We start from the raw sequence: 24,163 nt of genomic DNA on the forward strand, positions 1-24,163 counted from the left end.
GTATTCTTTTTTTAACCGAACCAAAGGTATCAGTTTGGTATAAATCTAGGGTAGTGCTACAGCCCCCGCTGGGAGCTCCCGCTGGGGCTGTAGTATTATTTAATATATATTTTATTTAAATAATTTTTATATAGATATTTTAAAATATTTTTAAAAAATAAAATAAAATTAAAATATTATTAAGAAAATATTTTTTAATCTAAAAGTAAAAAATATATATTAAAAAATACTTTCTTAATCACGAAGTAAAATAAAAAATTATAAAAAAATATTTTTTTATAATTTTTTATTTTACTTCGTGATTAAGAAAGTATTTTTTAATAATATTATGATTTTTTTTTTAAATATTTAAAATAGTCATATTACAGCCTCCGTTGGGGGCTCCCTTTGAGCTTAACATGTACTTTTTTATGTGTAATTTTTTAATTTATTTTTTATATAGATTTTTTTTTACACTTATAAATATTTTTAAAAAATAAAATAAATTTAAAATATCATTAAAAAACACTTCTTTAATCAAAAAGTTAAAAAAAAAAAATCATTAAAAAACACTTCCTTAATCAGAAAGTAAAAAAAAAAAATCATTAAAAAACACTTCCTTAATCAGAAAGTAAAAAACAAATTATTAAAAAACACTTCTTTAATCAGAAAAAAAAAAAAACACTTCCTTAATCAGAAAGTAAAATACAAATCATTAAATATTAATTTTTATTCTACTTCATAATTAAGAAAATATTTTTAAATAATATTATAATTTTTATTTTATTTTTTAAAATATTTAAAATTATTAGAAATATCTATATAAAAATAAATTTAAAAAAAATATATAAAAAAATGCTACAGCCCCAGCGGGAGCTCCAGCGGAGCATGTAGCATTTTCCATAAATCTATCATTTGGGTACTGGACATGTGAAGTAAATTTATTGCCCGGAAATTCTATAAATGCGAATTTAATGTCAGCTACTGAATTAATTAACATTAATACATCATTAATAAAACTGAAACTCTCTAGCAGCTCCATTAAAATACAGTGGCTTCCTGCGAACTTCGACAGACAAGAGCACACTGAAGTAAAAAAAAAAAATGATAAAAAGGAAAAACAGATCTTCAAGTCCTCAGCAATTAACTATTTTACACGAAAGACTATAATTTTTATAAATTTTTACATAATATACAATAAATAATTCAACTTTTTTAAATCACAAAATAATAATAATATTAAAAAAAATATTATAACAATATTTTATTCAATTTTCATATATAACTATCTCATCTCATCTCACTATCCAAACTCTACTTTAATTTACCACTTTTTTAATGTTGTAATATCTCTCTCTTTGTTCTATCACCAACCCATTTAAATCTCTCTTGAGTTTGAGCCATAATGGGATACATTATATCTATTTTATAACAATATCAAATTATATGAATTTGTAAATTTATTTATATAAAATTTCTTCATAGATCAAGTATTTTTTAAAGTCTTAATACAACTTCCTCAAAGGCAATTTATAGCAATTGAAATCCCCGTGGGTGCGGGGTCATGTATTAAAATATCCAACTTTTGGGTCAACTCTTGTTTTCTCAAGATAATATATTCAATAACACTAACGTACCATCAACGCTAACAAATGATTAGATGTTTGATATCTAGTCAAACTATGTCATATTTATAATGTTTAATGTAAAGGATATATTTTGTATCCTCAAACTATAAAAATGTTTTACATTTTAAATTATCAAAATTCAAACATTTAACTTTTATTAAATAGTGATAGTCTTTATTCTCATCTTATTTTGATTATCAATGTTTACAAAAATAGATGAATCAATGCAATCTTAACAATCAAACATGCATAAAACGTGTAACATATGAATTTTTTGATAATTTAAAAATATAATATACCAATTTTGAAATTTTAAAATGTGAAATATAGAACTCTTGATAGATTTGACATCATGTAACATATGATTATTAAAAAAAATATAACATTGTTCTGTCCCTCCGGTCCTTCTTGTTTTTTTTTTTCTCCTGACATATTAAGTGTAATTTGAATGTTAAAATGAGATAAAAATTTATAAATAATAGGAAAATAATATATAAATAATAGTAAAATTTTTGGAATTAAAATATTTTATGAGATTTTAAAAAAAGAGAAAATTAAATAAAAATATTATTTTTATTTTAGTATTTAAAAAATTGAATTATTTTTTATGTATTATTTATAAATTCTGAAAAATTATAAAAATTATGTTGAGGTTATATAAAAAATTAAAACATATTTATATTTAAAAAAAATTTAGATACTAAGATGAGATGATGTGACATCGATTTAAGATTGATTTGATTACACGAAATCAAATGATATCATTTCATATAATTTTTATAATTTTTATATAAAATATAATAAATAATTTAATTTTTTTAAAACTTATAATAAAAATTATATTATAATATTTTATTTAATTTTCAATAAAACATGGGTGATGCTACAACTCCCGTTGGGGGCTGTAGTATTATTTTATATGTGTTTTATTTAAATAATTTTTTATATAGATCTTTTAATATTTTGAAATATTTAAAAAAAATTTTAAATATTATTAAGAAAATAATTTCTTAATCAGAAAGTAAAAAATATATATATAAAAAATTATAAAAAATTTTATTTTACTTCATGATTAAGAAATTATTTTTTAATAATATTATGATTTTTTTAAAATATTTAAAATGCACATGCTATAGCCCTCGCTAGGGGCTCCATTGGGCTTAACATGTACTTTTCTATGTGTACTTTTTTAATTTATTTTTTATATAGATTTTTTTTTACACTTTTAAATATTTAAAAAAATAATAAATTTAAAATATCATTAAAAAATACTTTCTTAATCAGAAAGTAAAAAAATAATCATTAAAAAATAAAAAATTCTAAACATAAGCTCCACACCCTGCACACATACTTAAAAACATGTGATTTTACTTTTTTATCCTCATAATTCAATATGAAATATGAGGATAAAAAAATAAAATCACATATTTTTAAGTGGGTGTGTAGAGTATGAGATTTCTGTATAGCACAACTCTTAAAAAATACTTTTTTAATCACGAAGTAGAATAAATATTATTTTTTATTCTATTAGGTGATTAAAAATTTTTTTTTAATAATATTATAATTTTTATTTTATTTTTTTAAATATTTATATAAAAAATTAAAAAAAATAGATAAAAAAATATTACGACCAGTGGAAACTCCCAACGAGACATATATCATTTTCCATAAAACATTACATATTAAATAGTAGAGTAATGCTACATACAGTCGTGGAATGAGCAAACGCCGTGCAGTCGCTTTGAAAAAGAGTGAGGTCTACTATTAAAAAATTAATTTCTTTTCAGGTGAGTCTCTTATTTATTCACTTTTTTCAAAACGACTGCACGACGACTGCACGCTCACGACTGGAAGTATCATTTCTCTAAACAGTATCCTCTGCATAATAAATTCGAAAATCGAAACTCTCTCTCTCTTATAAATACCCCTTCGGCCGCCTATAAGTTACTCTCTTCCTTTATTGGGTCGTTCTGCTTGAGAACGACTCAGAACATTCAAGAAAGAATAGAGAGAGAGAGAGAGAGAGAGAGAGAGAGAGCCCCTGCTCACCCTAATAGCTCATGGCCACTATCGCCCATCGAAGATCTAAAAAAATTGTACTCTGAAAGACCTTATTCACACACAATCACACTTTGATCGAATCTCCCCTTTCTGTTCTTTTATCTTTTCTCTCTCCGAATTGAGTTATTCTTCTCATTTTCCTTATGCGAAGCCTGAGTTGTGCCCACCATTATTATAAAAGACACCCACAAATCTTTCTATCTCTTTTTTCTTTTTTTTGGAACTGCTAGTTTTAAATGAGTGGTTTTTAATATATGGCTTAAATTTGTGATTATTTGGGCCTGGAACGTTGAAATTAGGGGTTTTTTTTTTTTTGTTCTGAGTGAGCTTTCTGCTTGACACTTTTGGTGGTTAGTTTTTATAGGGTTTGATCAGATCGTCAGTGGGAGAAACCCTAATTCTGATTTTTTTTACATTATTAGGGTTACAAGCAGTGATTAGTGTTTGTGTATATCTTGGGAACTGGATTGTACAGCTAAGTTGCAATTGTTCTTTGAAGTGGGACTGGTGGGTTCAGTGGCTTTTATTCTGGGTTCGAACATTGAATCTGCAAGATTGGGTACTGGGAACTTTTTCTAAACAAGAACCAAGAGTTGCTTTAAGATATATATGCTTGATGCTTTTGTGGAACGGATAATTCGTCTCTATTTGAAGGTTGTGGTGTGTGTTGCATTTGCTGCATATAGGTCATCAATCTTTAGTTAGGAAATGCTCGTGATACTGGTTTTGCTGCTGAGCGGGTAATCATTCTCTATTGGTCTAGTGCGAAAGACAGGCCGATTGCCTGGGAATTGCTAAATCTGTCGAGAAACCGTCCGGGTGAACATATATTGATTGGACATGTTCATCTGTCTAGATACGCTCGAGCTGATCAGTGTTATTACAGCGGATCTTGAGCTTTGGAGCCTTGTGCGACCCTTTCCTACGTCTCGGGGTTTGATTATTTGTGGAGTCAGAGAAATTCTGTTGGTGTAGTGTAGGTTTTGGATATTGGATATCGGGAATTCTGATCAGTTGTGGTGAGTTTAAATGGTCATGGAATGATTTTTTTGAGCTGGAAATGAGTACAAGGTCATGGTGCATGGACAGGAGCATAATTTCTGGTTCTTTCCTTTGTCGGAACAACAGCTCCGAAAACTAGGAGAAGCTTTTTCGCTGGCGGAAGGGTCCCCCCCACCTTCTCATTTCAAGGATCACGTGCAATGTCTCGCTGCTTTCCATTTCCACCTCCAGGATATGAAAAGAGGGCTAGAATTGATGATACGGACCTACTAACAAAGGTTTATATATGGTTTCCATTAACTGCCGTTGTTAGCTTCAGTTAGGTTCATTCCTCATTGGCTCTTGCTTATATGGGGTTTATGCGATCCTGTCTATATTGAATTGTATGTTTTATCAGTACGCTTTGACCCAAAAAAAATGGCATCTTTACGAGTATAGTGGAGGAAGTTTTAGGGGAATTATGGATAGTACTTGAAACTTTTCTGCAAGACCGGAGAAACCTTATTAGGAACCCTCGAACATGACTAGTTTAGGAAGAACAATCATGCTTGGTGAAGTATAAACTACTGGGGTATTTACGCTTTGACTTTAATATTTTCGAACACATATCCAGCTTCTGCAGAGAGATGCTGTAGTTGAAATTATTATTACAATTTACGACCAATTTCTCCAGAATATCTTTGGAAATCCTGATGGATTCCACATACGCTGGCCATTATTGTACCGTTTTTCTAATTCTTGCTTACTGATGACTTCTGCAATGTCTATTCCTCCTCCTTGGCACTTCAAAATGTTTGAAATGCTCCTTTTGATAGGAAGACAGGTATACCTAAGGCTTATGCGTGCAGGTGCAGCACCTAATGTTAGGACACAAATCAAGCACACATATCTAGAGAAGAAAGTGGGAATTATATCTTTAGCTCACAACTAGGGCCGTGCCTGAGCCAAGAGGGAAGCATATGGATGCTAAATGGGTTGGATTAAAGGTTGCAATAAACTCAAAGAATTGTTATATGGTTTTCTTGAGGAGGAAATGTCTTTTCAAGGCTTTCTTAAGGAGGAGATAGGAAAACTTCGAATAACTTCTGCCTTCTAGGGGTCTTATTTGGTAGAATTTTAGTGGTGTCCATTTTCAGAAGAGAGCCTAATCTTTTGATAAGTCGGAAGTGAGCCTAATTTGCAAAATATTTTAGGATAAAAAACTTGTATAGCTGTTCATTCAAGACTTGCTTATGGATAAAAATCTGAATGACTGAAATGATTTACACCAGAGAGGGACTAGAAAAATTTAGAAATGGACTTGGACTGGTAAACATTGATACTATAAATCTTAACCTTTACCATTGAATACTCCTGAATATGGAATTTCAATTTTTTTCCTTAATTTAACAGATAGAACCTGGTAGTTCGTGCATAGACCATTGAAAGTAGTACATTAGTATGAGGCATCTATCTTGGAACTGAGATTGGATTTGCAAATTTTAGGATGTTCATGAAGTTGTCTATTCTTCCATTCATGAGTGGTTGTCTCAAACCTATAGGTGAGATTAAACTGATTAACGATTTGAGTTGATTAGAAGCTTGATGGCAATGGCCAACAACATATATTTGCTCAAAGTTTTCTATTTACTAGGACAGTGTCTTGCAGTCAACATCATATACATACCCCTCCCCAAAAAAAAAAACTCTATTTATTTATTTAGTCATTTTAGTTTGTAACTTATTACTTCTTTTTTATCATTATTTGTAGCTCTTTATTGAGGGGAAATTTTTTATTATTAGCCAACCGTTTTCTGGTAATTAGACATAAGGATAAGGCATAACCATATTGATAGGGTCCATGTTCATGAAATGGAACAAAATTTTTACTTCAATTGTCCATAAGCATGACATAGGCGTAGTTACCGTTTTCATATATGCATGAGTCTGTTTCCCTTTCAGTTGAGACTCCTTACCCCACCCTTGTTAGTTCTGTATGAATTTTCCATTTTGCCCCTAATTGGGTTTTTGTTTCAGGAGAAGCGAGAGGAGAAAAAACACAAAAAGGATAAGGACAGTGTAAAGAGGGAAGGTAAAAAGGAGAAAGAGAGAAGTAAGGAAAAACATAGCAACAAGAAAGACCGAAAGGAAAAACACAGAGACAAGGAGAGGGGTTGTGAAAAAGAAAAATACCGAACCTTGGATGAGAAGAGCATTGCAGGGCAGCCAAAGTGCTATATAGGAGAGAAGCTTGTTCACAATCTGCAGAATGTTGAGATTAAGGATTCTAAATACGTTCAGGAGTTGGCCAGGAGAATCAGGGATGAAGAAAAGGCAACTGAAAGCCAAGCAGTTCAGAAGATTACGGTAGCAGGTCAAAGGAAATCTGGATTTCCTGATAGGGTGGTGGAGAGCAATATTGCCTTTCAACCGGAAGAAAAAGAGAAAACTGAGGATGAGAAAGAAAATGGTAGGAAGGCCAATGGACAAAGAAACTATGTTGATACAAGAAGTTTGGAGAATGGGATTGGTGGAAAGTGCTATGTTATGGATGACAAAAGAAATGAAGGAATTGTTAAGCCAATGGAGAAGGATGCTGAGAAGCCAAAGAAAAGGAAAGAGAAGAACAAACACAGGGAAAGTGATGGTAAGGGTGATAAACCCCAGGATAAAGATCAAGAAAATAAAAGCAAATCAAAGGATAAAGACAGAGCTAAAGAAAAGAAAGAGGAGAAAGTGAAGGAGATAAATGAACACAGTAAACAGCAGCCTAAATTAAACAAAAGCGGCAAGGAGTCCCTTAATACTTGCAATGCTAAGCAATTAGAATTTTCAGGAATGAACGGCAACAGTTCTTTTAGTGAGGGAAATTTTGGAAAACGTAAGGAGCTTGACAAAAATGGACTTACACTTGGTGAGTCCTGTTTTATATCATACATTGATCACACTGCAGGACTTCAATTTTGACTGGTGATTGGAAAAACGAATTTAGTTTTGTTTGTCCCTAAGGATGGTAATAGAGGTTTTATAGTACTTAATGGTCCTGTAAACAACCATTTGTTGTGGGCTACTGGTGATGTCTGTTTCTAATCCTAAAAAATTTATTCTTAGCTAAATCTTGATCTCAAGTTACTGTGTTTGCTTTTTGGGCTCCTGGTCAGATGATGTGGTAACATGTTTAGTTTTTGCTTCATTTTTGGGAGAAAAAAATATTTTGGCTCTAGATATTAGCTTCTTACTCATTTAAGTTTCTCACAGACAATGGAATTCGGCCTCATAAGTTGCCGAGACCTGTCTGCTTCTCTCATACTGTCATGGAAAATGGAAGAAAATTGGAAGCATGCCAAACTGCCAGTCGGGTAACATGTGGGAAGCAGGTCATTGCCAATAATTTTCTACTGGACATCAAGGAGCACAGGGCTAATGGTTTGGTAGGTCTGCAAAGACCAAATGCACTTTCAACGATGACTTCCTCCACTTTAACAGTCTATGAGAATGGTGAAGCATCTGCAAAACCACCATTCGTTGGGAGGCAAACACTGAATGCGTGCTCAACAAGGCCTACATCTCCTCGTGTACAAGTTTATGATAATGGTGAAGCATCTACAAAACCACCACATCTTGACTCCAAGTACCTAATTCAGATACTTTCTGTGCCAAAAATGGAAGAGTGGTCTGATATTGATGGACAGGAATGGTTGTTTAGCAGCACTTGTGTGCAGTCAAAGAAACCCGAAGCGGGTTCTCCTCAGGTTGAAAGGACACGACATGTGTGGGCAGAAGCTTTGCAGATAGAGTCTGCTGATGTTTATGCTCTGCCCTATGTCATTCCATTTTAATAGATATTGGATGGATATGACTTGGACTTCTATTGTTCCATGGTAGATCTTATTTCACGGGGCTGTCCGCGAATGTGTATAATGGCATCTGGGTCCTGGGGCTATGAATCTGCTTCTGCTTTCACTTTGGTATTCCTTCCATATCGGTTCATTGAGGTATGCCATATGTGTGTATATATATTGCACCCGATATCTATGGCATTAAGTAATGTTCTTTTGACTTTCATATATTGATATTGGATTTATGCTAATTATTTTTGTCGCATATTTTCAGGACCGGTCTAATGGATTTGTGCTTGCTTAGGGAGCTGACTACAGACTTCTCTTTGGAAGAAACATCATCCATGAGTACTCGGTAGAGAAATATGTCGATTTAAATTAACAATGAGAAGAAATATAGGGTTACAAAGGCTTGTTCGCCAACTTTTTCTCCCCATTTTTTTGCCTCCCATGTTGACATTCACATTTGACAAAAGTGATATACATATATGTTTTGAAAGAGAGAGTGCTACTAGGCCTGTAACCCGACTTGAAATAATCGTGTTTGTGCCCGACCCGACTTGCATCAATTAAGGAGCCAACCCGACCTGACCTAGAAAAATAGAACCGGGTCGAACTCATATGACCCGACATTTAGCAAATAAAGCCCATAGTTCCCAGCCCAGCCTCCAACAGACACTGCAACAAAGCCCACGACCTCAGCCCAGTTGCCTTCTCTGATTCATCATCTTCAACTTTGAGTCTTCTGTTCCCAGATCTAGGGTTCCAACATTCGATTTCCATAGTTTCAACATCTAAAATTTTTTCTGGCTAAAATGGCCCTGAAGTGCAACATATGATCTTGTAAATCCTTCAAGATCATATCAAAAACAGTGGGGGAAAACATAAATTCTTTGTAAACCCTAACAAGCTCGTCCCAAACAAAAAACGCCGAGTAATTGTTTTTAGAGAGACCGACCAAAGCACCCACCACGTTCTCTCCCTTCATCCCGCAACAGACCCAAAGTTCCAAACACATCTCTAGCTCCACCACTCCCTCTTCGACCCATGGGCATACTCAAGAGCAGAAAACTTAAATCTTACTTTGAGAGAGAGAGAGAGAGAGAGAGAGAGAGAGCATCTCTGTAATGACAAAAGACGGCGATGGCGAATGGCGATGGAGAATGGCGACAATGACTAAGGCTGCAGTGGGGAGAAGAGTTTGAGATGATGTTTTCGTTTTCAATCTTCGATAGTGTTTGATTTCGACGGGTTGTTTGTATAAAACCCGGTATTAGTTTTTAACTCAATGAACCCGTGTTTTTTTGGGTTGGACAATTCGGGTCTCTTGGACGGATCGGGCCAAGGCCCTTTATGCACAACCCTAAGTGCTACTGCGCTCATAAATTGATGTAATTTTATATGATATATTAGATTTATTTTAGAATAAAAATAGTTTTAAATTATTATTTTTAATTCAAGTAGTCTACTACATCAAATCACATTAGCTTTTAAAGCATTTTCCTCTCATTGATGCCTGGAGAATAATCCATGATAGGAGCTGAACAAGGGAGTGTCTGGACTCTGTATGCTCTCTTGTAATTTGCAGTCAGGCCGTGGATTGAGTCGATAGCTATAGTAAAATAAATAGGATTTTATTTTTAATAAGAAATCAACAACTAATATAACATGATAAGTTTTTTTTTTCTCTAGATTAAACTAGTAATCATAAATTTTCTGAAAATTACTAATGTTCCATTATCAATCATTGCCTTGTCTAGTTTATTTGAACCCCGTACCATTCTCTTGCAATTTTTTATTTTTTTTTTAAAAGGTGAATGGATTATTTTAAGATAGAGTTCTCTTATCTGAAATTACTGTTCAGGTAATTTTCTTGATGTGATATTACTGCATCATTTATGTGATTTATTATTAAAAAATATATTTAAAACAAAAAGACGTTTGAAAATATAAAGAACTGCTTGTTTGGATTCGCAAGTCATCTCAGCTCATCTCAACTCATCTCACTACTATTCATTACTATTCAGTAATTTTAACTCATAAATCTCACTACTATTCACAACTCATCTCATTACTATTCATAATCCATCTCAACTCATCTCAGCTCATCTCAAGTCATTTCAAGTCATTTTCGAATCCAAACATCTTCGAAGCAATTTATTATTATAATTTTTTTAAATTTTAATATAAAATATAATAAATAATTTAATTTTTTTAAATTTTAAAATAATAATAATAATAATAAATATTTTATCATCTCAACTCAACTCAAACATCTAAATCAACTTAAAATTTTAATTTTTTTCTTTTATATTTATAATTTTTTTAAACCACGTGATATCACGAGGTGATACCAAGTCAAGAGGATCATCGAACAGTAAGCTTCAAATGAGCAAGTAGTTTTTTTAGATTCCAGTTTTTTTTTTTTTTTTTTGGTTACCACGTCAAAAAAGTCGAACAATATAAACTTCAATGGCCCGGTAGTTTTTGTTAAGATATCACTTTTTTATATTTTGGTTTAAGTCATTTGAATGTACTCTACAATGGATTAATCATTATTTGTTTTTTTTTTTTAAATTAATCATTATTTTTAAATATTAAATATTATTTTATTTATTGTATTTATAGTCCACATTTAAAGGAAGAGTCGACTAGTTTTTTTTTTTTCTAAATAAAGAGATAAAAAAATTCATCAAAAATATTTTGCTATAGCAACAGACTGCAGTGTCTCAACCAATTTAATGTGAATTAAAAATAAGAGACTTTTAACTAATTTTAGTTAATTTTTATCAATCCTCTAAAAAAACAGTTAAATAAAATCCTCTAAAAAAAAGCCACAAATGTCAACTATTAAGACACTCTGCTCCCCTCTCCTCCCCAACATAAAACCTACCTAGGACGTGTCCCTCGAAGTCAAGGCTGCCATATGGCATGAGCACACGTGGCATTCTGATGGTTCAGCACTAACTACTAAGTCCTTCGTTAACCACCCCCTTAAGGCTTAAGGCCTCAATTCAGTGTTTTTTTACTCTTAACTTAGTGCAGAAGAAAATACAGCCCGCAGTTCAATCACACACACCTCTCTCTCTCTCTCTCTCAAACAAGCAAGCAAGCAAGCATGGGTGGTGATGCGATCATCCCTCCTACTTCTACTTCTGGTACATACTCTCTCTTTCAATTCCCCAGCGTTTGGTTCTCTGGAAAATTTGACATGCTAGAATATATCTTTAGGAAATAAGTCATTTCTTAGCTTTTCTCTCGCTTTTTCTCTCGGAATTTTTACGAATACAAACTGGGCATTTGTGATTGTAAGCCGATTATGGGATTGTAATAACCAATCGCACTTTCTGATTCTGCAGAGGAAGATTCGTCCTCGCTGGAGCAAGACTTCTCACAAGTGCCATCACAAGCCCCTACTTTTCTTAGGCATGTCGATAGGAGTGTATTCCTTTATTCTTCGAGATCATTTTCTTTCCCTAACCCTCTGTTTATTTGCGGAAATATTGAGGAAAGTGGACTCCTCTGAATTGAATTATCGCAAAAAAAAGAAAAAGAACCCCAAGATAGTTGTTATAAAAAAGAGCCTCAAAATTATGTGTTGTCTATTATTTTGGCTTGCGCAGAACCTTATAAACTTACTTGACCGTATTTGGTTGTCTTAGGCTCACTGCGAGAGTCAATCTCTCAAGTACTAAACGCTAAGTTTTCATTTTTTTTTATTACATTGCCTCAATTTCTACTTATAAAAAGACTAATTTACCTCAATTTTTCTTTAAAGACAAAATATATATGGTTTATCGGAAAGTTGTGCTGTGCTGTTGGAAGTTTGAATGAGTTTCTGGTTTTCAATGGACAGGGATAATATAAGCATGAAGGTTGAGGATGGAACTGACAACGCAGACAGTTTGATGGTTTTTAAGGAATTTGACGAAGTTTGCAGTCAGTTTTCTCCCGCATCTTTGAATTTTGAGGCCAGGAGAAGAAACAGTTGTTATAGAGAAGTCCTGCAGAGTTATAATGAATTGAGGATTCGTAGCGAGAATTTGAAAGAGACGAAGAGCAAAATCTTGAGGTACTAATGTAATAGTTTAGTGGAAATTTTTGCAGTTTTAAAAAGGGTAGTTGTGGTAGATGAAGTATGTATTTAAATGAGTAGGTTTAGCCCATGTTTTATTTCAGAAAAAAGCTTTTCTAGTGTTGTTAAAGCGGTTATTTTTTATTCGATTTCATTTGTATGAAGTTGTTTGGTTTTCTCCAATGCTTGTTAGCATGTAAAACATAGTTTTATATTCCCTTAGGAATGAAAAATGAATGTCTTGTATATTGTGAATAAGAGGTTAAGGTTCAATTTTCCTGTTCTCTACATAAGAGTCTAATAAAGCCTATCAAAGTACAGGATATACGCTCTCACTCAAGCAGAAACTGAAAATTTGAGAGAATGCACTTCTCTTTTGTCAAGCCATGCTTGTTTGGTAAAAAACAATCTAAACAAGTTGAAAAGATTGAGAAAATTATCCAAGTATTTCTGGAAGAGGATTTGTTTAAGGGTAGGTCCCCTTTTGATTACCACAAAAGTACAATACATTAAAAATTGTTATCATGCACTAAAAAAGTCATAACAATCCTTAAAGACTTTGTTTTTCATTGTGCTAGAGACCAATATTGTGCTTAGTACGAAATGACATGGTAGATTATCCTTGACAGCTACACACCTGGAGCATGGATTGAGAACGTGGGTGGCTTGCAATTGGCTGATTATGATGTCCCAAAGACAACCTCACTCATATTAATTGGTCCTAAAGGATCTGGGAAAAGCAGTCTTGTAAATAAGATCTCCAAGGTGTTTGACGAAGATAAGTTTGCATCAGAAAGAGCACAAGTATCATGTATGATTCTATGTAATTTGATTTGAATGCCAGATGTGAGCCTTATAAGGATGCCTTCTTTGCATTTTCCTAGGATAAGGGGATAAATGTAGTCATTTATTTCTATAGTTCCAATCTCTTTGATTGTTGTGCCAGATACATCTGTCGTGGATGGGACCCACTTCCTTCAGGAATATATGATTCCAAAAGGCTCCATGTCTTTTTGTCTTTTTGACACACGCAGTTTGTCTGATGATTCATCTGAGAACACTGAAACACTAAAGCGGTGGATGACAAAGGGTGTTTGTCATGGGGATCCAGTTGTCAGGTCTGACTTTTGGAGTAAAGAACTTATAGGGTTTTATGATTTGTTTATTATTCAATCAATTCCTGTCTGTAAATTGCTTCTCAGGGATTCTGATATTGCAAGTTTAAGAACCGGTATGAAGGGCAAAGCTCGCTGGAACATTTTCCTGTCAAGGGAGGTCAGAATGGTCAACTCTGTCATAGTTGTTGTTAATGGAATTTCTGTTTTGAAATCAATGGATAGTAATGATGAGTCAGACTTGAAGTATACCCAGACTATTGCTGCAGCATTTAGCTGCCCATACTTGTCATTCAAAGGTATTAGGACATCCTTGATTCCTTTTCTGTGGTAACGTCTTTTTGAACTTCATGCAAATATTTTTTACCATGGAACTTCTTGGCACCAGTTTTTTGTTGTGTTTAAAAATTTATAAATACGGTACTACGAGGGAAAAGAATACACTTTCTATTGACAGGACATCCTTATAGTACTGGCCAAAGAAACATATAATATTGAAGTGGATGCTTATTTCATACATCTCCTCAACAAAAATAGAACCAAAATGTCTGGTATTGAAATATAAGACTAACATTCCAGGAATCAACGAGAATAATTTAACAGAATGAGAGTCAGGATCACATAAGGTGATGATAAGGGGCTTTAAGCCGAATCACTTTTTGCTTGATGAACTAATTTCCTTATCCTTTTAATGTTTTCTTTCCTACTGAATGTGTTTCCAATTCAATTGATGGAATCGCAAATTCTCATGTTAGAAAAAGGGTTAATTTCACCTTTTCCACTCATGGTATGTAACAAGTTTTGATTGTCAATTGTGTAATTCCGTTCCCATCGAGAATTGAATGGAGTTTTCCCATATTTCAACCCGAGAATCTCATAGAGACATTACTGTCAAGATTTTGACCGAAAAAGTGATGCTCTGCTCTGTTACCATTCTTTAAAATCTACCTTCAAATCTTTCATGTGAAATCAGAAAATTATGTTTTTCAAGAAAAATACATCTGTGATTTGGAAAAGTGGACTTTACCCACTCAGTCTTTAGGAGAAGGGCATCTTACCACCTGCGTTTTGTGTAATTGTTGCATCATTATATTTGTTTGCATAATTTTTTTTCATGCTTAAGAGAAAATCTCAAGTCAATAAAGTTTTACTTTTGAAACCAAATGTCAACAAATTGAATTCACTCTGTATCACGTGTGGCTGAAGTATGATTCACCTTTGAAAGAAACACTCTCTTGGGTCCATTATCAGCGTCAAAGTGAACTCTGCAGGATTATGAGATATTTGAAACTTGCCTCTTACTTACAGTAAGAAGATTGTAATAAAAAGGTTGAAGACTTGGAGGGACATAAGGCTTGTGTTGGTGGAATAATAACTGAGTGGTTATTTTTTCTTCAGACTGTAGCTTGGTCAGAAAAATCCCATAATTTACATGTTATATGATAGAATGAAGCTACTTAAGTATAGACGCTGACTGCTGCAGCCATAAGCCGGTCAGAAAAGATATAATGTGTTGTTGCCCATGGTGAGCAGATGTGATTGCTTGGTAATGATGGCTGAATACTCCTATATTACTTACAGATGACAAGCCTGTTGTTGTTGTTACCCATGGTGATCTACTTTCGCTGTCAGACCGTGCTCGCATCCGTGTCTATTTGGGAGAGTTGCTGGGTATTCCACCTGCGAAACAGATTTTTGACATTCCAGGTGACAGTTAATCTAGCTCCTTTTTCACTAGAAAAGAAAAAGAATTGTGATGCTGGGGTCTTGCTTAGAGAGAGATTATAATTTTTTGGTTTATTATTTCCCTTTGTGCTTACAGAAAGCTCTGATCCAGTTACTGATTTGACAATAATTGACATGCTACGCTTTTCCCTTGAGCGCGCTGATAAGAATCTTCCTCGTAAGAGCTGGATTATGAAAAAGGTGTGGTCTTTTACTCTCTCTCTCTCTTCTTTTTTTTTTATTTTATTTTTTATGTATTTACCTCAAGAGTTTCAATCCTTTTGGGGGCATTCGGACTTTTCTTATCTCCAAAGTGGCAGTGTATGTGGCATGGCATGAATTCCTCATTCTTCTGCATCGTGGGGGGATGTTACCACATTACCATCGATAGATCACACTCTCACCACCACTGCATTGAGATTCTCTAGTTTATAAGCACCTAATTGAATAAGTTTGTGGAATTCTAGTATGTTTACAATGACGTCATACTTTACAAACAATTCTATACCCAAGATCTGGATGATTTGATTCCTGAACAACTTGCTGGATTCTGAAATTCCAGTATTAACAATTTAACAGGACTACATCCAATGCTGTTTTTTATCACTCGGTTCTTCTCTTTTTCTAATCTTTTTTTTTTTTTTTTTTCTGGATATATATTTCATTTTCCACTCAAATTCTTTCCTTTTTTGGTAGTATGCTGCTTTATGGGCAGTGAAAAAACTCTGAAGTTGTGTTGCAATTTAAAATTTCCTCATCTAGAAAGTTGACTTGAAATTCCCTTTTATGCGGATGGTAGTAGCATTGGTTCAAATAAATTTAACTGCAGTTTACTTGTTGTATATGTAGGTCTATGTTGCATTAAGATATTCAAAGGGTCTTTATATTATTGAGTGGTTTGATTTTCATCATGTGGAAACAACCATGCCTTTATACTTAGTAGCCTGATATGTCATACTGTGGATAAATTTAGGGCTCGTTTGTTTTCAGAGATGAGATGAGATGAGATGAGTTGAGATTAAAGTTAAAAAGTTGAATAAAATATTGTTAGAATATATTTTTTAATATTATTATTGTTTTGGGATTTGAAAAAGTTGAATTGTTTATTTTATTTTGTGTGGGGATTGGGGAAAGTTGTAATGATGAGGTGAGATGAGATGAGATGAGATGAGATGTTTTTGGAAAACAAACAAGGCTTAGTCGACCTGAGGTGAGACAACTTCATGCTGGTGAAGGTTGTTTGGTGAGATTTTGATTGAATTTGAACTTTACAGGATATTGAAGATTGATTAAATTATTTTAGTCAAGGTCAAATGTGAACTTTCTTGTTAGTCTTGCTGGGTGATGCATGACTCAATATTTAAGATAAGTTATTATATATAGGGTTAAGAGGACAGCATGGCCATTAACGTTAGTTCATTTTAGTTGTGGTAGGAGTATTGCCCAAGTTTCTATCAATATTTTATTATTTGCGTGTTCTGTGTATGATGCTGTCCATGTGCGTGCCTTAGGGCTTAGGTGGGGAACCAGAGTCTCAATATGGTATTTTGTAATAGTAATCTGGGGTTTTAGAATGGCCTAGAACTGAGCCTAAAATCTGTATGGAAGTTTATATAAATTTGACAAATTTTCAGTTGCCTGAAGAGGTATGTGCAAATAAATTCACTGGCTTTTGCTGGTTCAGATTAAAACTTGTGGCAATTTCTACAGCTCAAAAAATTAACATTTTAGTACGGCCATTGCTAACTTCGGTTAATCAACTGTAGTGCTGCCTCAGAAGGTATGCTGATTGTGGAAATTTATATGCAGGTTCGGACACTATCTCCATCTGCATGTATGTTGATATTAATAACCCTGGGGATTGTCATCATCTCAGCTTATGCGCACCATGCGCATATTCACCATGTCCATCGAGGAAAGGCTCATCGAAAAGCTCACAAACGTTCTCCTAAACAAGAAATAAATTGGCATGCAATTCGGCACTTGTGGTTGGAGTAGAATATGCTACAAACAAGAATGCTTCCATGTCTATATACATACATACATACATACATACATGCATATACACGCACTCGTGCTCGCACGTAACACACACACACGCGCGATATATATCTTATTGTGTTGGTTTTTATATCCTTATCTTTTCTTGTATGGTAAGTAGTCTTTGTGCAAATTGCCTATATTGTGATGGACATGTCCTTTTCATAACCATATAACTGAATACATACTTCACCTATAAAAAATCAGTTTTAATGCATTTGATTTCCATAGGGCGAACACAGAAATAGACACCATATTTTTTTGTTCTATTGTCTAGTTTTATTTTAGTTTACAGAATAAGCTAATTTTGAAACACGTAAAGGTCTTTGCGAGCTTAAATAGCAGTAACAGAGTGAGAGCTTATTAAGCTAATCCGCTAAACTCAAGGTTTCGCTCGAGGGTTTGCTGGGAAGATTTGTTCAAAAAATCAGTATGGAAACATAGCATGCCTTTGAAAATTCTCTTCCGGAGTACGGCTGAGCTAAAATTTTTATTCTAAGATACTTATAATCATAGCATTTCCATTCAAGTGCAAATTCTCTGCACCACTGACACAAAACTTGAGAGCAAGACAATACTTGTCTTCAAGTCATTGAGAAGATTCAACACAACTACTTATCCCTGTCAAACCTGCCTGCACCACAAAGGCAAAGGAATGGCAGGATCTATACCTGAGATCAGAAAGGCATTAATTAGAGGAGTTAGATTCATAAAGAATCATCGTCCTACAGGTGTAGAAGTGTTTGGAATGCTCTGTAAAAATATAGCCCTCGCAGCAGGATCAGTTGAAAATAGGCCCATTTCAGCAATTGTAGCCGTACTACTTCCAAACTTCTCAATCCCTCTAGATATCATACAGGTGTGGTTAGCCTCCACAACTACCATTACATCTCCACCTAACAGCGATGAAACGCTCTCTGCAATCTGCCTGGTGAGTCTTTCCTGTACTTGGAGTTTGAAGCCATAAAAATGTACTATCGACTGTAACCGGGATTTTGCAATGGGATTGAATCCTTCGGTACTGAGGTATCCAATATGCACCACACCATGAAAAGGAAGCAAATGATGCTCACACTGAGACCAAAACGACAAATTCAACTCAGAATGGATCTGCTTTTTATACCGGGTTACTTCTCCATGGGGTGTACGAAGATCCATCCTACCACCAGCAAAGCCGTTCTGCTTCATCTCCAAATTACTATTTTGGAAGTTCACTAGCCACTTCACAAAACGACAAGGAGTTGCTAAAAGCTCTTTCCTCAATGGATCCTCGCCCAGAGACCTGAGAATTGAAGCTACTGCAGTAACCATGGCTGGATTGGCCGGTCCATTGTCAGAGGAAGGTTTCTCACCTGAGGAAGATTGTGATGGGCACCAACATTGATCGTGTGAATCTCTTCTATGATCTTTCTCCATATCTATGCCTCGATATTTCAGAAGACTCAAAAAATCACCCCAAATTTCTGCACACTCATTTTCAAAAACCCCTGAACCTGAACAAACCTGAACCGTTACCCATCCTTGGCGATTGGACTCAAGAAAGACAGATCCCATGTTAGGGAAATTGATGTGAAAACATTGGAGAATGACAGCAACACCTGCTGGTTTGATGGCATGGTGCAATGCTGAACAAATTTCATTTGCCAGACGCTGTGGGTCTTGGAGGCGTTTTCCAAATACATCAGCTACTCGGGAAAGCTTACTTAAGCCAACCACTCGTTGACCAGAAGGGACATAACCCACATGGCACTTCACCTGAAATGGAAGCAAGCATGACTCACAGTATGAGAAGAGGTCAAGATCTCGAACAATCACAAGTCCACCCACACCTCCAGCATGACCAACTCCACTATCCAGACCAGCTTCGGGGAATAAAGCACCTTGGACAATTTCGTTCACCTTTTGTCGATAACCTATATATATAGTAACAAAGATATAGTATTAAGTAATTTGAAGTCAGGGCTTCATATCAAGGTGAGCAAGGTATTTTAGATGACAAAAACATTTTTTGATAATTAAGTAGTCTTCTTTTCTTTTTTGAAAATAGATACTTTATTCATATCTTGCATTTGCAGCAAAATAACCTATGATAACCATTCTCGTCAAAAAGAATGAAGAAAGAAATCCGTATAGGACTAGAACCGAGGACATCTGGCCAAAAAGCAACATAAATCAAAAGGCATCACTGAATTCGTTGAGGAGAGCAACAAAAGCATGAACAAGTATATACACCTATCACCATTTCAGAAACTCAACGTTCTCCATTAAGAAACATACTAGGACAGCAATTGTGTACTATCAACATGCAAAGCGTAAAATGATTGGCATAAAATAGCAAGATGTTGATTGCTGAGAATCTTTTATCATTGAACAGTATGTTAAAAAAGTGAACAGTATCAACGTGCATAGTTTAAAATGATTGGTATAAAAAAGAGAGAACCAAACAACGAGAATGTCAAAATTTTACCTATTCTACTGGTTCATTACAGGTGATAATACGTCAAGATGATAAGATTCAAGTGCAATAAATCTGAACAAACTAACTTATAATCAGTTATGAAAATAGGGACGGTTGAACAAGGTGAAGGCCCAGAAAAGCACCTCTGGTTCCTTCTCTAAGGGCCTTGGCGACGCGAAGAGGGGTCTTCCTGAGACCTTCCCTGTTAACATCCTCTCCTAAACCCCGCAACAGAACTTTCACAGCATCCTCAATGTCTATAGTCTCCGGCTCTGCTTCAAATCCCAGCTCAGTACAACCCAGTTTCACTTCATTCTCAAGCTCCACGTCGAAGTGTCCCTCTTCCAAAGCGCCCATTGACAGACCTCAAATCCCCCAACTAACACAGACCCCCAGTTAACAAATTTCAACAAACGAACTGAAATAAATCCTCCTAATAACCAAAAGTCAGCAATAATCAGCACGAAAATTTAAAATTGGAGGCACCCAAGTGAAGAATAAGGGCAAAGGAAAGGTAGGTCATGCGGGATCTGGATAAGTTCTCAAACAAACCCGAACCTGATAAAGAACCGATAAAAATATTCAAAATTTAAGCTGCCCGCATCAAAATGATCCGAACCAATCTTGCGATAGGTAAGATACAGAGTATTGAAAATAAGAATATCCAAGACATTAGCTACGCAGAGGAATAAGAAGAGAAAGGTTCGAATGGGCGCACGGATCAAACCAATTCAAGAAGAAAACGGGTATAAAAGGAGAGAGAGGGAGAGGGAGGATAGATGCAATTGGGAAGAGAAACGTAGGAATGCCGCTGATCTTTGGAATGTGTGGATTCTTAGATTTCTCTCAGCATGAAAGTGGGCCTCACTTTGCACCCATAAAGAAAGTGAAAAGGAGGTGCATATTGTACGACAGCGGAGGATCAGGGTCGGTACGCAAATCACATCAAATTCGCCTTCTTTATTTTCTTCTCATTTTCCTACGTCTGCTCTACTTCCCTTTAATAACAAATAAATAAACATAAGAGGAAGGACCAGAAAGCTGTGGTGTGCCTGTGCTGTTATCTAAAATGGTGGGTTGGAACTTTGGAGGTGCTTGGTTTTCTACGCAGACTAAAGGGTAAAGTATGGTGGGATCCAAATACCAACATAGATGCGTGGTAGGGAAGAGAATGGTACACTCCACCAACCCACCAACGTCAAATTTAGGATTTATACCATTCTTTTAAGGTCCGTGCATTAGACACGTAACTCTAAGGTGGTATTTCAGTTGGTACCAACTGGTATTTCATAACTTTAAAGTCAGGACGTAAATTTAAAACTATTTATAGTAGTAAAGTCATTTACACGATATTTATTTTGCTGTATTTAATGCTATTTAATCAAACTTACTTAATAGCGATTATAAAAACATGGTGATTCTCAGCTTTCACGTGAAAATTTTCCTCAAATTTAGACAAGAGCGTTGCTTCAAGGTCTCATCAACTTACTTAACAGGCTCAGCTATTAATGATAATTTCTAATTTTGACAATTTCATTCCACAACAACTTATGGGGGTGTATTTAATGTTATTTGATAAATTTACTTAACATCTATAAATGATATGGTGTAAGTTTTAACATAAAAAATTTTGGTGTTAAATGAGAAATAGATAAATATATGAAGTGAATCCTACAATATTTATTAATTATTTGAAGTTTTTCCGAGTACGAATAATAATAAATGTTGTGGGATCCACGTAGGGAGGCCACCGAAACAATCACCAAATAGGTAAAAGAAAATTTGTATTTTTTTATTTTATTTAAACATTTTTTAAATTCATTAAATATTTAAAAAAAAAATCATAAATTCATTTTAAAATCCTTACTTAACAATTAAGTAAAAAAAAATAAAAATAAAAAACCTTATGTGGGAAAAGCATTTCCCTACATTTATATGTCTCTTACTTGAAACTTGAGAAGAATTCGAGGCTGCTTTAATCCCACTTTACACATATATCATCACTCCACCAACCACCCAAATGTAAAGATAGAGAATGAATGTAGTCAATGACAGGTAAAGGTGGGTTGCATTTTATGAAATAATTAAATACATGAAAGGAGCAGTGAGCAGCCTTTGGTCAATGCTTCCTTTGCATCGGCATTGCATGGTCTCCTCGTCATGTTCTACTCTTTGTATTGTATGAATCAAGATGATAGGTATTCCCTCCATAATCTTTGCCAACCAAAGTGATTAGTACTCATTTATTTTATCACAAATCACAGTGTACTCGGAAAGTGTGAATGCATACAAATTACATATATAAATTTCTTTTTTTTTTATGAAATTAAATTATTAACGAAAATATCTTAGATAAAATTATAAAATTAAAATTAATCAAAAATCAAAACTTGAAAAAAGGCTGAAATTATGGAGAAGTGTTATAGTCGTAATCCTTTTATATATAAAAATAAATTTAAAAATTTATATGATTTTATGTGATACGTTAAATTTTTTTATAATAAAAATAAATTTATAATATAATGTATTATATCAAATCACGTGAATTATAACAACCTCAAAATAACTGACATGTAGAGCTAACTTTTTTCTTTTAGAAGTTGTTGTAGATATCTCAGTTTCTCAATCTCAATCTCTTATGTTTGTAACAAAACAGAACGTGAAAAGCCTATTAATTCTTAATGTTGTGTTTGAGTGTTGATTAGACGACGAGAGAGATGCTCCAAAATATAAAGAATCGTAATATGCACGTGCGCTTTTACAATGGAAGGAAAATGATTGTTTATATACACAAAATAAAATATTAAAAAACACATATACGCACACATATATAACCTCAAAATTACTTCGTTTATTCTCTAAATTGACGGAAAAGAAAATTGATGGGAAAATTGATAAGATATCTTTAAATTATATTTCTTAGATTTTATTTTTTAATTTGTTTTTATTTATACGAGTATCTTAAAGTGTGTTACCAACATCCTCTTATCATCTTTCTTAATTTTATTAAAAAAGAAAGAATTTTGTTACATACAATCATTTTTACATATATTTTATACACTATATTAATGTAATTAATCAAAATAATTATTTTATATTAAAAAAAATAACTTAACTAATCATATTAGTAGAATATATAAAAGTAACTGCATATAAAATTTTTATAAAAGAAAAATTAGATGAGATGCAAACAGTTGAAAAACAAGATATTTTCAAAAGTTAAAAAATATATATATATATATATTATTAAATTTTGTTGAAAGATAGATACGCTGGTATTTTCACTTCTTTTTTTTTTTTTTTTTATAAAGGGTATTTTCAATTTTTCACTTTATTATATAATGAATATGTCACGTCCTTTAAAAATCATCCGTATGAAATACTAATCTTTTATAATACAAAAAATATTCACAACCTCCTAATACTCCACACTCCACATTATTTTTAATTTTTATTATTTTTTTCTTTTATTAAATATTTATTATATGAATAATGAATAAATAATTTGAAATAATTTAAAAAAAATAAACTCAAAAAAAATTTAAAAATATATTAAAAATTTAAAAAAATTAAAAAAATATAGAGTATGGAGTGTGGTGGAGATTGTGTAGCAATGTTCTTTATAATATAGGAGATTTAGGGTACGTTTGGGTGTTGAGAAGTGTTGAGAATGTTTGTGAATAGTTATGAGTAGAGATTGGAGTGAGTTTGTGGGTCCCATTGAGAATATTTTGAGTTGTTTGGATGTGTGAAGTATGTTGAGTTGTTGACTTTTGAGTAGGTAGTTGAAAAATGTGTGGGTCCCATAAATATTATAGTGATTTTATTTTTAGTAATAAATATTATAATGATTTTATTATAGTGATTTTTTAATATTAATAAATATTGTAGTGATTTTATTTTACTTTTATATATAATAATGATAAATATTATAATGATTTTATTTATATATATATATAATAGTAATAAATATTATAGTAATGTTATTATTTATTTATATATTATAGTGATTTTATTTTTAATTTATATATAAAAGTGATAAATATTATAGTATTTTATTTTTTATTTATATATAACAGTGATTTTATTTTTATTTATATATTTTAGTGATTTTATTTTTTATTTATATATAATATAGATAAATATTATAATGATTTTATTTTTTATTTATATATTATAGTGATTTAATTTTTTATTTATATATTATAATGATTTAATTTTTTATTTATATTTAATAGTGATAAATATTATAGTGATTTTAT

At 33.1% G+C, this 24,163-nt stretch overlaps 3 protein-coding genes across 4 annotated transcripts; 2 read left to right on the forward strand and 1 right to left on the reverse strand.

The window, feature by feature from the left end:
* The first annotated feature begins 3,553 nt into the window (after positions 1–3,553).
* LOC109008529 (myb-like protein X) lies at positions 3,554–9,040 on the forward strand. Of its 2 annotated transcripts, XM_018988649.2 has the most exons (4): positions 3,554–4,948; positions 6,687–7,563; positions 7,908–8,644; positions 8,763–9,040. In XM_018988649.2, the coding sequence occupies exons 1-3, from the start codon at positions 4,871–4,873 to the stop codon at positions 8,486–8,488; spliced, it is 1,536 nt and encodes a 511-aa protein (XP_018844194.1). In that variant the 5' UTR covers positions 3,554–4,870; the 3' UTR covers positions 8,489–8,644; positions 8,763–9,040. The 2 variants fall into 2 exon arrangements, with proteins under 2 accessions (XP_018844194.1, XP_018844193.1); XM_018988648.2 differs by lacking the exon at positions 3,554–4,948 and having other exon boundaries at positions 6,405–7,563.
* Positions 9,041–11,491: 2,451 nt separating this feature from the next.
* On the forward strand, positions 11,492–17,649 carry LOC109008527. The gene is made up of 9 exons (XM_018988646.2): positions 11,492–11,646; positions 11,848–11,914; positions 12,345–12,560; positions 13,193–13,374; positions 13,510–13,681; positions 13,766–13,977; positions 15,260–15,385; positions 15,501–15,604; positions 17,213–17,649. The coding sequence occupies exons 1-9, from the start codon at positions 11,607–11,609 to the stop codon at positions 17,399–17,401; spliced, it is 1,308 nt and encodes a 435-aa protein (XP_018844191.2). The 5' UTR covers positions 11,492–11,606; the 3' UTR covers positions 17,402–17,649.
* A 244-nt stretch (positions 17,650–17,893) lies between these two features.
* Positions 17,894–20,970, reverse strand: LOC109008526 (GTP cyclohydrolase 1-like). The gene is made up of 2 exons (XM_018988645.2): positions 20,045–20,970; positions 17,894–19,356 (listed from the first exon to the last, which is right to left on the reverse strand). The coding sequence occupies exons 1-2, from the start codon at positions 20,256–20,258 to the stop codon at positions 18,161–18,163; spliced, it is 1,410 nt and encodes a 469-aa protein (XP_018844190.2). The 5' UTR covers positions 20,259–20,970; the 3' UTR covers positions 17,894–18,160.
* Between the last annotated feature and the right edge of the window lie 3,193 nt (positions 20,971–24,163).

This window comes from Juglans regia, chromosome 14, assembly GCF_001411555.2.
Source record: "Juglans regia cultivar Chandler chromosome 14, Walnut 2.0, whole genome shotgun sequence".
In the NCBI taxonomy this organism is placed as follows: domain Eukaryota; kingdom Viridiplantae; phylum Streptophyta; class Magnoliopsida; order Fagales; family Juglandaceae; genus Juglans; species Juglans regia.

Excerpts from the sequence above, each read along its gene's own strand:
- LOC109008529 (XM_018988648.2), top strand. The coding sequence starts at position 6,591 with ATGAGTCTGTTTCCCTTTCAGTTGAGACTCCTTACCCCACCCTTGTTA. Across the intron at positions 7,564-7,907 it reads CAAAAATGGACTTACACTTG|ACAATGGAATTCGGCCTCAT; the intron begins GTGAGTCCTGTT and ends AGTTTCTCACAG.
- LOC109008527 (XM_018988646.2), top strand. The coding sequence starts at position 11,607 with ATGGGTGGTGATGCGATCATCCCTCCTACTTCTACTTCTG. Across the intron at positions 13,978-15,259 it reads CCCATACTTGTCATTCAAAG|ATGACAAGCCTGTTGTTGTT; the intron begins GTATTAGGACAT and ends TATTACTTACAG. Across the intron at positions 15,605-17,212 it reads AGAGCTGGATTATGAAAAAG|GTTCGGACACTATCTCCATC; the intron begins GTGTGGTCTTTT and ends ATTTATATGCAG.
- LOC109008526 (XM_018988645.2), bottom strand. The coding sequence starts at position 20,258 with ATGGGCGCTTTGGAAGAGGGACACTTCGACGTGGAGCTTGAGAATGAA. Across the intron at positions 19,357-20,044 it reads CCTTAGAGAAGGAACCAGAG|GTTATCGACAAAAGGTGAAC; the intron begins GTGCTTTTCTGG and ends CTATATATATAG.